At 33.7% G+C, this 18,823-nt stretch overlaps 2 protein-coding genes across 2 annotated transcripts; both read left to right on the forward strand.

Moving 5' to 3' along the window:
• The first annotated feature begins 116 nt into the window (after positions 1-116).
• LOC145638086 (phytyl ester synthase 2, chloroplastic-like) lies at positions 117-3,241 on the forward strand. Its single transcript, XM_081689048.1, has 11 exons — positions 117-330; positions 427-534; positions 635-741; positions 890-1,011; positions 1,089-1,239; positions 1,383-1,513; positions 1,632-1,998; positions 2,103-2,216; positions 2,525-2,607; positions 2,739-2,848; positions 3,033-3,241. The coding sequence occupies exons 1-11, from the start codon at positions 117-119 to the stop codon at positions 3,221-3,223; spliced, it is 1,698 nt and encodes a 565-aa protein (XP_081545174.1). The 3' UTR covers positions 3,224-3,241.
• A 5,289-nt stretch (positions 3,242-8,530) lies between these two features.
• LOC145638098 (phytyl ester synthase 2, chloroplastic-like) lies at positions 8,531-16,327 on the forward strand (the record flags this gene model as incomplete). Its single annotated transcript, XM_081689056.1, has 14 exons — positions 8,531-8,567; positions 8,681-8,732; positions 9,226-9,281; positions 9,570-9,728; positions 10,279-10,386; positions 11,510-11,630; positions 12,237-12,359; positions 12,966-13,116; positions 13,281-13,411; positions 13,783-14,149; positions 14,528-14,641; positions 14,942-15,024; positions 15,169-15,278; positions 15,532-16,327. Coding segments are annotated over 14 exons (1,803 nt in total), but the record flags the coding sequence as incomplete, so codon positions are not given.
• Between the last annotated feature and the right edge of the window lie 2,496 nt (positions 16,328-18,823).

Consider the following 18,823-nt stretch of genomic DNA (forward strand, 5'->3'; position numbering starts at 1 on the left):
ATATGCATAGTCCTTTAGTTTAATTTGTTATTTTTTATCCCAAATAAATTATGTGCTTAAGAATAAACACACATGATTATGGTCTTATGGAATTTATGTTCGTTACTCTTTTTATAATGTTTATGATCATATACAATATTGTTTACTACTATCTTTATTCTCTCCATTTAGAACTGGTATTGCTGGTTGAGGAAACTGTAAGAGCAGAGAATCGTCGATTCCCTGAGAGACCCATATATCTTGTTGGAGAATCAATTGGAGGATGTCTTGCATTAGCTGTGGCAGCTCGAAATCCTGATATTGATCTTGTACTCATTTTGGCTAATCCCGGTAAGAAATAATTTCTCATGTAAAAAAATTGGTGATTTCGAGTTTTGAAACAGAATATGAATTATTAATAACGTATTGTTGTTATTGGTGTTGCAGCAACAAGTTACAACAAGTCACACCTACAATCTCTATTACCTGTATCGGAAGTCATCCCCAATGAGCTTTCTCTGATGAGTATACGACACACCCTTGGCCTAATGACAGGTTTTGTTTCCTTTTAACTAACACGAGTTAGCTAATTAGCTTCTGGCTAGCAAAGAAATCAAATAATTAACCAACAATCTCTTGACAATTTTAGCATTAGGCGAGCCCTTTAATCTAGTCCCATCTATCGTGGAGAAAGGGCTTGAACGACAAACAACATTGGAACAACTTTCCCTAGGTCTTGGTGAGCTGTCATCCTACTTTTCTGTAAGTCTCAATGCAATGTATGTTGTCCATATTTTTGTGTATTGTGTTGCTTTTGATCTTTTGAATTATATTGCCAAATACAAACTGAAAGGAAAGACATTTCATAACAATCGCGCCCTTAATGAACCTACAGAGTAATTAATCGCAGGTCTTGGCTGATATTCTTCCTAGAGACACACTTCTGTGGAAGCTGCAGATGATGAAATCAGCTTGTTCATTTGCTAATTCGCGTTTACATGCTGTCAAAGCTCAGATTCTAATTCTTGCCAGGTGATCATTCGCTTGAAATTTTGAGTATAACATTTCACTTTCTGGTTTTTGTCTTTAATATTTGTAAAATATCTTAGTGGAAGTGATCCACTGCTACCAAGCTTGGAGGAAGCAGAAAGGATTCTTGGAGCTTTACCAAAACAAGAGATTCGTGTGTCGAATAACACTGGTAAAATGCCAAAGTGTGAGATTCGTAACTTCAGGGATTCTGGTCACTTTCTCTTCTTGGTTAGTTGAACTTTGTCCTTCTTAAGAGCTCGGAACTGCGGATACTCTTGTCTTGTCAAGATTATTTTCTCCTACTAGTTGTTCTGTTCTAGTCTTTGTTCTGTTCTAGACTTGACATTTTATTTTTATACATTAATTCACAGGAAGAGGGTGTTGATCTAGTGACCATTATAAAGGGTACAAGTCTCTATCGTCGTGGTAAATCCCATGACTATATTTCTGACTTCTTGCCTCTCACTGACACTGAATTTAAAAAAACATATGAATCATTCAGGTAAATAATCATTTTTAGTATGAACACTATATATATATAACGCCAATTTTTTAGATTCAAACAATGTGTAGATCTTGAATGTAGTCTTAATTAATCATCATATCATGGACTACTACAGATGGCTGGATGTCGCTACTGGACTGGTGATGCTCTCTACTTTAGAGAATGGTAAAATTGTGCGAGGTCTTGGAGGAATTCCTAGGGAAGGTCCTGTATTATTAGTTGGAAATCACATGTTACTGGGTTTGGATTTATATCCTATAGTACTAAACTTTATGACAAAGAGAAATGTTATCTTGAGAGGTCTTGCACATCCTTTGTTTTTTGTAAAGCTGGAAGAAGATGTATTGGATATATCTTTGTTCGATTCATTTAGGATGTTGGGTGCACTTCCTGTCTCAGCCAGCAACTTCTACAGGTCACTTTCATCGGGTTCTCACATATTGTTGTATCCGGGAGGCATGCGTGAAGCTCTTCATAACAAGGTTCTGATCTCTATTAAAATCTTTGTAGTGTTGTAACTGTATGGCAATGGAATGCTCTGTGGACATGTTGTAATTAAAGTTCGATTACATAATAAGCTATGCAGGGTGAGGAATATCGATTATTTTGGCCAGAAAGGTCTGAATTTGTGAGAATGGCTGCTAGATTTGGAGCAAAAATTATACCCTTTGGGGCTATTGGAGAAGATGATGTTTGTGAGGTTAGTTCGCGTCTGTCTTAATACTTAGTCCATTAGAAATTTTACTTGTTTGCCTTATATAATCATCCATTTTGTACAAGTCTAAAACAATTAGCAGACATGATTCTTTACACAAATTCATTCATATAAACTCATATATATGGCGTTTACCCTGGCATACTAAGGTATGCAACTTAGCAACAGCCTCCTTTAATTTTCTGTGGATGTACCAATGCAACATAAACATGTTTGTCTTGCTATTACATCCATAACTCGAAAATATTTTCATTATGAATGATTTTTTTTTTTTCTTTTTTGGATTTCTGCAGTTTTTTCTAGACTCTGAAGATCAGATGAAAATTCCTTACCTCAGGGAAGCCATAGAGAAACGGACTAAACAGATTCAATTAAGGTAATCCTGATTTGACAAGATTTAATATTCCGTAATCCTTCTAGTAACAGGTATGGTATTATCTTTTGCTGATTTGCTACAGTTTTTACCTTGACATATATGAGCTAACCTTTTTGTTAAATTTATGCAAGGACTGATTTGGAAGGGGAAGTAGCAAACCAAGTTGCGTATTTTCCAGGAGTAGTACCAAAAATTCCAGGCCGATTCTATTTTATGTTTAGCAAATCAATTGATACAGCAGGTACAGACTTAAATATACGCTTTACAGTCTTCTTCTTTCGAGTTTTCAGATTGCTGATGAATTCTAGTAGTGGTTTAACCTTGAAATTAGAGGACTTTATTGATGCAAGTGGTGGTTTTGCAATCATGTACTATCTATGTTTAGCTGCTACATACAATGATATGAATTTTGCTGTGTATGACAGGCATGAAGCAGGAATTGAGAGACAAAGAGAAAGCGCACGAATTATATTTGCAAGTGAAGTCAGAAGTTGAGCGTTGCATCTCATATTTAAAGGAGAAAAGGGAAAAAGATCCCTACCGGAGTCTTGCTGCCCGAACATTGTACTACACCATACATGGTTCCGCGGATGATGCTCCTACATTTGAGCATTAGTTGCTCATTATTTACAATTTTACAGGAAATCAAGTACTATTATGTACAGAACTGTATACAATGGCCCATTCATCCTCTATATTCCCAACACAAGATATAAGGAGACCTTTACTACAGTATGTAAATTCAGACAAACGATTGGTGAATAGATTCTTTAATTTTTCTCGCTAAAGGTTTCAAAATTCATCATATATAATTATACACCAAGCAACATCCGGAGCAACGCCTCCACTGCTCCACACAATAGTCAATATCAATATATAAGTACTAATTTTTTGGTGCAAATATATAACTATTAAAACTCATGGCAAAACATGTTATTTTGCCATTTGGCATATGATGTGACGTTATATCATCATCCCAGTCCTATTGAAAAACTCTTCATATGCATAACACCATAAAAATAATTTTTTTCATTATTATACATTGGGTAAATGATAAATCAATCCTTTGTTAAAAAAAATGATAAATCAAATCTTTACAAATTTTATGTCAATATATATGCTACTCCATAATGCACCAAAAAAAAAAAAAAAAAAAGGAAATTCTCACCGGTAACACTCAACTTCTGTTTTTTTCTCAATGGTAGAATGCTAAATTTTGGATTATCATTGGTAATCACTAATTAGTAGTACTAATTTACTGGTAACATTAATGAAACTTTTACCTAAGTCCTTAACCATGGTTACCAATTCAAATTTGCTTGATTGATCAGGATTTTGGACTATAATTGATTTTCATATCATCTTGCTCAATGGTTCCTAGAATGAAAAAGGTACATGTCTAATACTGTTCTTCATAAACCATTCAAATTTTAGTTTTGAATATATGACCAAGACTTTGAGACGTATAGATTGCCCTCATTTGTAATTGAACTGGTATGGCATATTCTAAATTCAAAATCAATAAATAGCCATATACTATATTGTTCACAAATATTGATGGTGAAATTAATAATTAGTCAAACCGATACCAAAGGGGAAAAAAGGGCAATTATTACGTATCACTTCTTCAACATATTCTTTGTTATGCATACTCTGTAATAAACATAAAATTTTCATCCAATTAATTAATATTAATATCAATAAAATGGACAGTTTATGTTGAAAAATCTGAATCCCAGTATCTTGAGGATACTTCTGCTGTAGAAAATGGAAAGAAAGACCTGAAGAAGTCCTGCATAGCAGCATAGCAGTGGAAGGATGTGCAATAATCGTTTAGGGTTTAAATAAAGGGGTAATTGATTAAGGAGGGAAGTGATTTTTTAGAAGGATAGGTTTGTAATTTTGTTATTAGTAAACTATGGTTAGTCGATAATTAGGTAAAAGTTTCATTAATGTTACCAGTAAATTAGTACTACTAATTAGTGATTACCAATGATAATCCAAAATTTAGCATTCTACCATTGAGAAAAAACAGAAGTTGAGTGTTACCGGTGAGAATTTCCCAAAAAAAAAAAAAAAAAAAACTCTATAATTACAATGATATGAATTAATATACATAAATCAAATCTTTTAATCTATAATTACAATTTTATGAATTAATACAAAAAAGTACGGAATATAAATATTATTGTTGAGTAAATTTTCAAAATATTTAATTCTTATAATAATGGCCAAAACCCGTGTGCTCGCAAGCATCTCCAATTGCATGGCTGCAAAATAATACTGAATTATATAGGAATCATATACTAATCGTCTAATTTGATCTATCATTAATTGAAAATGTCCTTTCTTACAACCAATAATAGATGTACACAATTATTAGTACTCGTGTACTCAAATTATATCCACCAATTCTGAACAAAGATATCAACAATTTCCATAATATTGACATTTTATTAATCCGTACTCTTTATAATATCTATACTTAATTAATTGGTAGTTGTTGTGGTGATGAATGGTGATGGGCTGCATCCCTGATAAGAAGGACCGCGTGTTCGATCCCTCACACAAATAATTGGTATCTAGTGAAGCCAAAAAAAAAAAAAAAAAATAAAAATAAAAATCTATATATAAGATTATAGAGTAATAATACTCTATTACACTACCTAAGTTATTACTTTTCTCTTCATCTCTCTCATCTTTTATTGATGGCGGTTACCGGTAAAGTCTACATCCCCGTCACCGGCGTAGGATTATTATCGACACCGGTGACGAGGTTGTTTGGTAGTGCTTTGCCGCGGCAGCGGGCAACCGTTTCTGCAGTCTACAATGCAGAGCGTAAGTTTATTAGTGCATGGCCGATCACTTCCACCACGATAAAAACTACTGTAACGCCAACTGTAAAAGTGAAGGTAGCTAATAAAAACTATACTCATATCAATGGAAAGGCCATTAATGCAGGTGCAATAATGGAAGAGGATCAGGAAGATAAGAGGAGTTGGAGAGAATATTTTGAATTGGCTAAGCTCTTCATCAAATCCGACGGTGGAGGTGGCCGTAGCCATGGCCCGCCTCGTTGGTTTTCGCCATTAGAGACGGGGAGTAGAATGCACAACTCCCCTCTTCTTCTCTACCTTCCCGGTACATAATTTAATACTCTCTCCGTTCTATTATCATGCTTGACAACTTATGTTTTTAACAATTAATATTGCTAATTATCAACAATAAAAAGTAGATATTAATAAAATATACATTAAAACGATTCAAATAAAATCCCACATAAATATGTTTTATCGTATCTATAAACCACTAAAGCGAGTCAAAGCGTGTTGTGTTAATAGTGTAAAAGTCAAACGGTGTCAACTAAAAAAAATATGAGAAAGTATAGCATTGCTTTTTAACATTTTTCTAATGTGTCATAACTATTTGTACATTATTTGTTTTAAGGTGAAACTAAAGTTAAACATGTGCATAGATAGTATTGGTCTATAATAATATACTCCGTATTAAGGGTTGAAATTTAAAAGAATTACAGTGATTACATTGTTTTGTACTTATTTAAAGTCTCTCTTTTTTTGATATTTATATTTATTTTCATGTTGCAAATTACCCATTTACTCCCTCCGTTTTTTAAAACTTGATTTATTTTTCTTGGACACGTATGTCGATGCTAATAATTGATCAATAATATCTTTAATTATCAATAAGTGTAAATTCTAATACTCCGTAATTGAACATTAATAATCTGTTCGTTATGAGACGATTCTAACAAGTACTCACAAGACTATATTTTTTCTTATGTATGAATCACAAACATTAATCAAAGTAGCACAAATGAATAGTGTGAAAAATAAAAATGGAGCAAGTATTTAAAAATGAAGGGAGTAATATGAAGTAACCTATCTTAGCTTCCTTACCCACCTTAATTAGTTTTGAGGCTAAATCACATGGGATGGTTTTGTACTTTTGTGATTTCCTCTCATCATTAATTTATTTTCTTATTCGTGCACCCTAAAATCTTTGATGGCTAATAAGGCATCTATACTTTTATATAATTAAGGCTTGTTTTGATAAGATTATTTTCAGTTCAGTTCAGCTCTAATAAGTTCAGTTCAGTTCAGTTCAACTCTATTCAGTCAATTAGAACATGTCCTTAGTATTAGAACCAATTAATTGTTAGTATAATGATGATTGAATTGGGGCTCCACTGGATAGTGAGGACCAAAAAATATACAAGTACATAGTATTAGAAAAAGCGCTTATACAAAGACTTGAACTTGAAAGGTGAAACCAAGAAATATTATGTTACAAGCAAAGTCTTACACCATATGTTGTGTATTTTTACTTAACAATATTATAGTCAACTTGAATAAGATGATCACTCCTTAATTGTACAATTTGTTACATTCTTATATATCATAAGATAATTTAACAACTTTAATTTGATTTTGAAGTTTGAAAAATTGTATTGTTTTTCAATTTGATGAAAAATAAGAAATTTCTAAAATTTAGCAAGTGCAATGCACATGTTATTGTGTTTATCTTTTGGCTAAATATATGTTTTAAAATTAAAAAAAAATGTTTTATTGTGTATTTAAATTGTTTATAGATTGATTTAATCAAAACATGTGTAAATTCCTATTCAATTCACCTTAACAAAATAACCCTTAAAAATATATTATGTAGGGGTGACAATTCAGGTCAGTGGGTCGGGTTCGGGTCAAATTTCAGGTCGATTTTGGGTTAAGCTTAAAAACTATCAAAAATAGCGTAAAACTAAATATTATTATGAAATATGAATTGGGTGAAATCGGGTCGGATTTGGGTTTCTCTCAATAACTTCGCATCGGATTCAAGTTGGGTTATCGGGCTGGTCAGGGATTGTCAGTCCTACATTATTTTTTTTTTTTTTTTTTTGAAAGAAGTCCTAAAGGACACTAAATTTCATTAATATAAGCCATAGAGCATCTACAATTGACAATGAACGATGATGAAAACGAATTTAACAAAATCAAACAAGAATTAATCGGGGAAGGGCTAAGAATCCAAATACATAAATATAACAATTCGGCATATTTTCGATTTGTTGTCTCATACAACTTTTGAGTGGATTCGTCGTCGTTTCACAATTTTGTGAGAAAGTAAATTCTTGTGCTGATTCCGTAACCTGAATCTGAACCATAATCAATAGTAGCCCCGCACAACCAAAAACCATATTAAGCACAAATAAAACCTTATCTTTGTATATTATTATGGGCATATACCCATAATAAAAAATTTAATATGTCTTTTTAAAGTGTATTTTTTTTGAAAGATTTTAAAGTGTATATAATAAAGAATTAAAGATGAAATTATTCAAATTAAAGTGTCACTTAGAGCAAAGCCTGGTGTTACACACTGGTGAGGTTAAATTGTTGCAATTTATTTCAAAAAAAAAAATTGACTTTCATGGATTCATACATTCATGAGTTCATCCGGTTCCCGGGCTCTTTTATCTAATTATCAATTTCCCTCTCATTTCCAATTTCATTACAAGAAATTTATTCCGCCAAACACTTCCCGTCTTCCCCTCTTCCACAATACTCGTATAAATTACACAAATCAATAAAAAGGTGTTCAACTTAAAGTTACGATGAATTTGAGGATTTCTAGTTTACAGGAGGAAAGAAAAATGGGTGAATTTCAGTTTTTTGGGCTGGTGATGGGTTTTAATAGGTTGGGTGGATGAAGAATTGATGATATTTTGGATAAGCAAGCTCAACAAACTCGTCGCCAAGTCTACCGCGAACTGGGTTTCCCTGTTAGGGGTGTTTAGCACTTTGGCGACTAGTTTGTTGATTTTTCGTGGGAAACCCAGTTCGCGGTAAAGATGAATATGTTCAAATTTCATGGAAGAGAAAACTAAAAAATGTGGGTTTGATGAATTCCGTCAATTGGTAGTGTCAACACTCACCAAGGAGGTAATTTTTGACAAAATTTCAATCTTAAAATGAGTGCTTTACTAGTAGTACAATTTGCTATGTTTAATGTTTCATTACTTATTCAAAGTTGGTTTTGATTAAATAATTTACAGGAATTGATGGTCTTGGATGTGGGCTTGTTTTACAACACCAGAACCTAGGCAAGTGAGTATTACCCTCCTCATTAGTTCATTGCCAATCCTTTTACTTTACTGTTTGTATAATTTCATTGGCAAAAAAGCCTGTTTTTGTAACAACAAAGATATCCTATTTTGGCTATTTGTATGTAATTGTTGATGCAAAAGATATACCCATGAGATTTTATAAACATGTACTGCTCCATAATGACCATAAACCTTTACACTTTGTTTGGATGAGACTCATGAGAGATAATTGGAAAGAAAGGGCGGGAAGCGAAAGGGAGGGGAACAGATTCCTGTGTTTGGATGAGAGGTTGGTGGGGGGGGGGGGGGGGGGGGATGAAGTTGAGGGAAAAGGCCCTCCTTGTTTAATAAACAATATCCCTCAAAATTGGAGAAATTTAGAAGGAAAATGACCCCCTCCCTTTCCTCCTCTTTCCTTACATTCCTATCTATCTTGCTATACTAAGTACGTGTTTATCACGCCGAACTAATGGGATATTGTGTTCTATGTCAAGGATGTTTGATGTATGGTGCTTGCACATACCTGTCAAGGATCGAACTCCATTCCAAGGTCTACCTCTTTTTGATTTGCACCATTAGTTATATACATATGCAGAGTACATTGTCTGTTTTTTTTTTTTATTTATTTAATTTTTTGTAACCTGTTATCCTGTTTTGTATTATACTTTGTAATAAACTAAATGATCATGTAATCAATTCTATTCAACGTATCACGTATGTAGCGTATATTCATGTTGAACCCATTTTACATAAATATAATGTGTTGCTGTAATAATCCTAATGTTTGTGGTCATAGAAAATATTGTTTTACTACTGATATTATTCTTTCTTCATTTAGAACTGGTATTGCTGGTTGAGGAAACTGCAAGGTCAGAGAATCATCAGTCCCCTGAGAAACCCATTTACCTTGTTGGGGAATCAATTGGAGGATGTCTTGCATTAGCTGTGGCAGCTCGAAATCCTGATCTTGATCTTGTACTCATTTTGGCTAATCCTGGTAAGAATTATTGTTTGTGTAACCAACCTGTACTTGTAAATTTTCTTACAATGATTTCCCATGTAAATTTTCTTGAGCTGAACGACCATCAATCTTGTGATCTCAATTAAGTTTGTATAGAAAATATACCACTAAGTTGTATCAGCTAAACTTTGGCTAAATGTGCTGCATTATGTGAATCTCAGTCGATGTTTAAAATGTTATCAATATGATTTTATCGATTAAAAAAATCTACCTCTATGGTGCCATGATTTGCAGAAATTCTCTATTGTTGAAGTGAAATGCCTAGGACAAAGACCATTGGTTAATGAGGAATATCCAGGAGCATATGTAAGCTAGATTAATTTATGTTAAAAACATCTCTCAAATCCTGGAGATTAGAACATTGGTTTTGTTATCTCTGGTTATTTGATCCTTTATCAAAATTGTATCCAACATTTTTAGTCTACTATCACTTGTTAGTTTGCCACTCCATAAAGTTTAACTCTCATGTTTATTCAGTTACTTTGCTAGAACTAGTTATAATATAATTTTGATATTGGTCTTGCAGCTACATGTTATAGCAAATCAAACCTGCAACTTCTATTTCCTTTATTGAAAGTCATCCCCAATGAGCTTTCTCTGATCAGTATGCGAAACACCCTCGGCCTTATGACAGGTTTAGTTTTCTTTTCGTTTATCCGATTTTGTATCCTTCATATCTAATCCAATAATTTATGCATGCTGAAGACTGAATACTATTTCCTAATCTTCCTGGGTGTTTTTTAATCAAAGGATCATTGATACGTAGTACCTCTTTAGTAAATCAGGTGTATGTAGGTCCTAAATAATCTGTGTTCATGGTCCTTTGCTTTAGTTTTCTATGTGAATATGAATCCGACTTTAAGTTACTCATAATTAATGGTCCTACACCATAGATATGAGTGTGAGGTTGAAAATGAAATGTCCACCTTTGATTGTAGTGCTTCACATATTCTAATTATATCATCAACAAAACAGACGGGGCAGCTGTATCAGTTCTAATATGTGTTTATGAGATAATAATTTATCATATCAAGTGATTTTAGCGTGTGCCCATGTTACCAGATTCTCCATTGGAGATTTTGTTTTTGTGTTTTTGTGTGTGTGTGTGTGTTTTTTCTTTTTTTTTTTTTTTTTTTTTTTTTTGAGAGAGAGATATCATAAAAAAATGAGGTCTAGAGTATTTAGTATAATAGTTATAGGAATATATATTTCTCTCATGATTTTTACTCAAAAGAGTAGACTTGTATAGAAACATGTTGAGACTCAAAAATGTAAATAGAAAAGACAATGTCAACTTGTTTCAGAAATAGAAAAACTCTAAAGTTTGACCTTCACATTTGCAAACTTAACTGTTGGATTTCAATGCAGGGTATGTACCATGCCCTGAATTATGAGACCTAAACTCATAACTGTGAAAGGCTACCATTGCAATGTCGAATAACAAATGCTAGGAATACCTGATGATACAGTTTTATAAGCAGTGATTTTAATAGAGGAGCGCTTGACTTCCATAAAAAATAGCAAGCTGGACATAGGTTAGAAGCTGAATTGCTAATAGACCTTGTAATATCATTGAGTTTATAATTCCGCCACCACTCATATCATTAACGATGGGCAATGCAGCAAATTTTCTGAGCCATTAGACTTTTTCATTACTGATCCATGTCTGTTTCGACGAGGAGGAGCAGACGAACTGTATCTGGCTAGCAAAAAAATTAAGCAACTGCCAACTGACAACTTCCTTTCAATTTCCCCAGGCGATCCCTTTAATTTGCTCTCATCTAGTATGGAGAAAGGGCTTGAAGGCCTTGAACGACAAGCAACATTGGAACAACTTTCTCAAGGTCTTGGTGATCTGTTATCCTACTTATCTGTAAGGCTCAATACTCTTATTGGATTCCATTGCACAACTTATTTTACATTTATGATAGTCATGTATGTACAGCAGATTGTCCATGTATTTGTGTTTTGTTTTGCTTTTATGCATGTTGCCAAAATCAAATTTAATTGCAAAACAATAACGCTCTTACATGCTGTTCTTTCACTTGGCGTGTCTCTGCTTGAAGGCTTTCTCTTCCTTTCTATCTGGTAGGATAATTAAAGTGTACTTGGGATTACTAAGGAAGAGAAAAAAAAATTCAAAACTTCTTTTACTCGTTATTCATGTCTTCTTTCTTATTATATACAAGTATCATTGTAAGTTTGCAACCTAATTTCCTTAAAATATCAATTCTCTTCATATATGGCTTATTACTTATGAAATTTTATCATTTATTTACAGTATCAGAATGCTCTTGTTTTTCATTATACACTTATACAAGTGAATACTTACTAAGCAGTGAGTTCTTGATTGAGGTCACAGTTATTCTCTGGAATTTTAACTGTGAATTATTGTGAGCCTTTTGTCATTGATATCTTAGACCCAATCGATTTTCTTACTTCGCACGTTACCTAGTTGTAAGAAATTCATGATTAAAGTCGCAGGTCTTGGCTTGATATTCTTCCTAGAGACACACTTTTGTGGAAGCTGCAGATAATGAAATCAGCTTGTTCATTTGCTAATTCGCGTTTACATGCTATCAAAGCTCAGATTCTAATTCTTACCAGGTGGTCAATATTTTCATCTCATAAGCTTAATATGTTACTGTTATAACTTAAAAGAGTTCCTTATTTTGCAGTTCTGGTTTGCCATAGCCCCAAGATAAGGAATGAATATATCTTTAATCTTGCTAATCTTTAGTTTGGGATTTTCAGATTTACTTGCTTGAGTACTTCTTAAGATTGATTACACTGTGTGTTCCTCGCCAGACCACATGGAGTGCCTGTCACAATAGATTTGTGAGGCGATGGTACTAATTTGGTTTTTGACCTGATGTACGCCACAATAGCTCGTTTATTTTTTATGGTAAATAGTGAGTTAATCAAATCTCACAAATACATATACAATTAACTAATACAAGCATGCAGCACACCTTTAAGTATTTGTGCAAATAATACTAGGAAGCATAGAACTAGAAATAAGATGATGTCAAATAAGGCAGGATGGTCTTAGATAATACTTAGAAAAAAATTGCAAAGGTATATCAAACACTTCACAAAACTTTTAATTCTTCATGAGAATCACCATCATTTGATTGTACTCAAGAAGTCTTGTACAGTGATATACGACTTCACTTTCTGATTTTCAGCTTTATTATTTGTAATTTATCTCAGTGAAAGGGACCAGCTTCTACCAAGCTTGGAGGAAGCAGAAAGGATTCGTGGAGCTTTACCAAAACAAGAGATTCGTGTGTTGAAAAACACTGGTAAAATGCCCAAGTGTGAGATTCGTAGCTTCAAGGACTCTGGTCATTTTCTCTTACTGGTTAGTTGAATATTGTCCTTCTTAAATGTTCGGGACTGGATGCTGATATGGCCCTTTCTATTCTTCTTTATATGATACTCTTGGCAAGTTTTTTGTTCCTTTTGTTTTATTTGTAATTCTGTTCTAATCTTGACATTTCCATTTTAATATGCTTTAATTCACAGGAAGATGGTGTTGATATTGTGACCATTATAAAGAGTACAAATCTATATCGTTGTGGTAAAATCCATGACTATCTTTCTGACTACTTGCCTCCCACTGACGCTGAATTTAAAAATCTATCTTATCCATTCAGGTAATCATCATTTTTAGTAAATTTATCTGTGTGAATTTAGTAATGACACCAGATAGGAAAATTTCAAGAAGGGAGAAAAGAAAAGTTCTTGAGGTTATATAACCATATAATCTCCTCATTTCAGAGTATACTACCATAGCACCATTTAGATCCTAAAATGTCAATGCAACATCAGATGTCACTATACATCATCAACATAATTATATGTGATATTAACTGAATTCTATAAGTGTTTAAGTAGCTATATTTCCTTTTATCTTGAAATGAAGGGGGAAATGAGGAACACTATATTACATGGTTCAGAATTCAGAATTTAAACATTTTGTGGATCTTGATTATAGTTGCTTTTATCACCATATCATTGATCACAGATGGATTGACATTGCTACTGGACCGGTGATGCTCTCTACTTTGGAGGATGGTAAAATTGTGAGAGGCCTTGCAGGAATTCCTATTGAAGGTCCTGTAGTACTAGTTGGAAATCACATGTTACTGGCTTTGGATACATCTCCTATACTACGAAACTTCATGGAAAAAAGAAATATTCTTTTGAGAGTTCTTGCACATCCTTTGTTTTTTGTAAAGCTGCAAGAAGATGTACTAGATTTATCCATGTTCGATTCATTAAGGATCATGGGTGCAGTTCCGGTCTCAGCCAGTAACATCTACAAGTTACTTTCATCAGGTTCTCACATTCTGTTGTATCCAGGAGGAGTGCGTGAAGCTCTTCATGACAAGGTTATGTATCTCTTTTAAAATTGCGTCTTTCTAAATTTTAGCTCATTTTGGTGATAGTTTAAGGTTGCAAACTCTAGACTGATGTCAGATGTGTGCAGCTTTCCCCATTAATTTACTTGGCTAATCTTGTATAGCTGTCCTTTTATGTAGAGACCAGCAGAGAATTATAAGTAACTCAAGGATTTTTTTTAAAAGAAAAAGGGCAGACAATTCCAATATAAATACCAAATGTAATGGTAATACTAAAGAGCATTTCCTTTTATAAATCCACTGCTGGGAGAGAGTCAAAGTCACAGAATTTCGAAATCCCTGTATGGCAATGGAATGTATTGGTTGACATTTTATAAATAACATTCGAATAAACAATAAACTATGCAGGGTGAGGAATATCAATTATTTTGGCCAGAAAGGTCTGAATTTGTGAGAATGGCTTCTAGTTTTGGAGCAAAAATTATACCTTTCGGAGTTATTGGAGAAGATGATGTTTGTGAGGTTAGTTCACGTTTGTCTTAATATTTGGTCCATTTGGAATTTTACGCATACTCGATTATGATTATCCATTTTGTACTTCAAGTCTAAAACATTTAGCATACATGTATGATTCTTTTACGCAAATTCATTCATATGCGCTCATGTATGACAAATTCCCTAGCATATTAAGGTATGTAATTTGTCAACAACCTGTTCTGTGGATGTACCGATGCAACAAGCATAAATCATGCTTGTCTCGCGTTTACATCCATAACTTGCATGTATGATTTACGTAAGATTTATTTTGTTGCATTTTTGCAGATTCTTCTAGACTCTGAAGATCAGATGAAAATTCCTTACCTCAGGGAGACCATAGAGAAACGGACTAGTCAGATTCAATTAAGGTAATTTTGGTTCTATATCCTGAATTGGCAAGATATATATAGTATCTCTTGCTCCGGTTTTTAGCTTACATATGAGTCCTCAAATAAAGGCTTGATACAAACAAAAAAACATCTATGAGCTAACCTTTGTTAAATTTATGACAGGACTGACTTGGAAGGGGAAGTAGCAAATCAAATTACATATTTTCCAGGAGTTGTACCAAAACTTCCAGGCCGATTCTATTATATGTTTGGCAAACCAATTGACACAGCAGGTATCTTTCCAATTAGTGTATGCAAAGATTGATTCTGTCTCATGTCAGTACAGACGACTTACATGCCACTTTTTTAGAGTTTTCAGATTGCTTATGTATAACATGGATATCAAATTATCAACGCAAGTAGTGGTTCTGTAATTCATATACTATTTATGTTCCTGATTTCTCTATTTCTTCATCCGATCAAATTTTCATTTAAAGGTTTGTCAGTCATCATTGTTAATGCTATGAATTTTGCTGTGTATGACAGGCATGAAGCAGGAGTTGAGAGACAAAGAGAAAGCACACAGAGTATATTTGCAAGTGAAGTCAGAGGTTGAGCGTTGCATCTCATATTTAAAGGAGAAAAGGGATAAAGATCCCTACCGGAGTCTTGCTGCCCGAACATTATACCAAACCATGCATGGTTCCGATGCTGAAATTCCTACATTTGAGCATTAGTTATTATTTACATACATGGAAGTTCTGTAATTACAGGAACTCATGTTATCTACAGAAATGCATACAATGGTCCAGTCACCCTGTATACTCCAACACAATAAAAGGCTAAGGGACCTTTACTGAGTAAAATCAGACAAACGATTAATAACGATTCATTGGTGGCTTATTTGCTTCCTGAACCGTCATTTTCATACTTGAAGGAATATGTTTCATTTCTATCTTTACGTTGTCAACCACAATGCTCAGGTGCCAGTGTGCCACGACAAGTTCCATTCATCACAGGAGACAGTTATTATAAGTCTAACAAGCCAGATTCATTCGAGGAGTCCAGTAACTACTTTGGAGCTCCTGCTGGTTGATGAATGTGTTGATTTTAAGGTTGCTAACTACATCCTCCAATACAATACGATTCTGATTAACAGCCGAGCTCTTAGTACGAATGTAGCTTGAAAGTTTTCTTCATTTTCTGCTTTCTGGCTTTGTAGTCTCTGTCTTTGTTTATAGGAGTTGGAAACTTGGAAGCACTAGCTAAGCTTTCTTAATGAAACTGGCAGCATGTGTAACAAAACCGTAAAGATATATAAATCTTCTGTTCTCTTGTACTTCCTTCATGTCCTCGAATCCTGCTATATATTGTGCTTAGATTAAGTCATACTTCATAGTATATATTCATTGGTTTTTACAGAAGCAACTATTTTGTATGCTTATATTATAGATGTGCAGGTAACAAGCTAAGGTTTAATAACTTTTGGATGGTTCAATAATGAAATCACAGTGTAAGAACAGTCACAAAATGAACACGGTAATTTTTTTTTTTTTAAACTCGGTTATATAAGTATAATTTAAACCAAATGTTATTACAGGACCTTGGAAGGAAATGCGCCTACATAGTTTTTCTGGTCATTCCTGTATGACCAAGCAATAACATTTTTTTTTTTTGACACGCCAAAACGCACAGCAATTTATTAATTAGCCAAAGGCCTCAAATCATCCAGTACAAAGATCGAAATACACTCAGGTACTTCTTCCATATCAAAAGAGGAACTAAGCTTAGCTAATTCATGTGCTACTTGGTTGCCACTCCTTTTAACAAAGGAGAAGGAGCAACTCTGACAGTCTTTAGGGAGCTGAAGCAATAACATTTACTAACCCAAAAAGATGAAATTAATACGGTAACATTTGAAAATAAGATAATGAAATGGGCTTTATATGGTCCATTAGGGTAATGCATAAAATTGGGACTATTATAGGCCCAATATGAGACTGGTCTTATTTAAAATTGAGATTATAGCCGATTCATAGATTGTAAATCGCAATTCGCAATTGACAATTGTTAAAAAACAAAAGATGTGGAAACTGCAATGCATATACTAAGTCGAAATTTGAATAGCTATATCAGATATGGTTTAGAAAATTTTCTACTTGGTATCTTGAGGTTTGACATAATTTCTAAGTCAAAATTGATCAAACTGTAAAATCCTAATGACTTTGATTAAAGGTCATTCAAGTGTATGATTTTATTCCTTTGATGATTAAGCGACTGCAAATATTTTAGGGAATGTAGGTATACCCTATACGCAAATTAATTCTCCGTAATAATGTAAGTCTGTCAAGAATTATCTTTAGGAGTTAAATTGTGAAACCAAACACGCTTTTTGAAAAATTTTGGAGGTTTCGGGGTACGGTATCGAAAGCCTTGAGATTTTAGAGAATACATCTCGGGATCATATAATGCCGTTGGGAACCATATATGATCATTATATGTTGTCATACATGTTCGTCATAAACCGGTAAATTGGTCGTTTAAAGGCAAATTGAAGGGTTCCACCCACCCAATTGGACTCCCGAGGGTATTAGAGACCATGATAAACATTTCAGAAATTTTTATTTCAAGGCGAAAAAAAGTCAAAAAATTCAAAAATTAAAGGCTATATCCACGCTTTTTGAGAATTTTTGGAGTTTTTGGACCCCGGTGTCGAAAAGTCTTGTAACTATATGGAATATATCTCGGGGTAATATAATGTCGTTTGGAACCATAAATGATCATTATATGTTGTCATAAATGTTCGTGGTAGGCTTGAGTTAATGAAATCGGTGCAAGTTGTAAACCGGTAAAATGGTCGTTTAAAGGCAAATTGGATTGTTCCACCCACCAAATTGGAATCCCGGAGGATATTAGGATCCATGGTAAACATTTCGCAATTTTTATTTTCGTGCGAAAAAAATTCAAAAAGATTCAAAAATTGAAGTCTAATATTCATGTTTTTTGAGAAATTTCGAATGTTTTCGGGCCTGGTGTCGAAAAGAAATGAGATTTTATTGGATACATCTAGGGGTCATATAATGCCGTTTGGAACCATAAATGATCATTTTATGTTTTCATAAATGTTCGTGGTAGGCTTGAGTTAATGAAATCGGTGCAAGTTGTAAACCGGTAAATTGGTTGTTTAAAGGCAAATTGGATGGTTCCAACCAGCCAATTGAACTCCCAGAGGATATTAGGGACCATGGTAAACATTTTAGCAATTTTTATTTACGGGCGAAAAAAAGTCGAAAAATTCCGAAATTGAAGGCTAATATCCACGTTTTTGAGAAATAATGAGGTTTCGGGGCCTGGTATCGAAAAGCCTTGATATTTTTGGGGATACATCTCAGGGTCATATAATTTCGTTTGGAACCATATATGATCAATATATGTTTTCATGTATGTGCGTCGTAAGTTTATATTAATGAAATCGGTGCAAGTTGTAAATCGGTAAATTGGCTGTTTAAAGGAAAATTAGATGGTTCCACCACCCCAATTGGACTCCCGGAGGGTATTAGGGACCATGGTAAAAATTTCGGCAATTTTTATTTCCGGGCGTAAAAAAGTCAAAAAAATTCTAAAATTGAAGGCTTAATATCCACACATTTTGAGAAATTTTGGAGGTTTCAGGGTCCGGTGTCGAAATGTTTTGAAATTCTAGGGGTCATATAATGTCGTTTGGAACCATATATGTTCATTATTTGTTGTCATAAATGTTTGTGGTAGCTTGGGTTAATGAAATCGGTGCAAGTTGTAAACTGGTAAATTGATCGTTTAAAGGCAAAATTGGATGGTT

This window comes from Chenopodium album, chromosome 1 (assembly GCF_948465745.1).
Source record: "Chenopodium album chromosome 1, dcCheAlbu1.1, whole genome shotgun sequence".
In the NCBI taxonomy this organism is placed as follows: Eukaryota; Viridiplantae; Streptophyta; class Magnoliopsida; order Caryophyllales; family Amaranthaceae; genus Chenopodium; species Chenopodium album.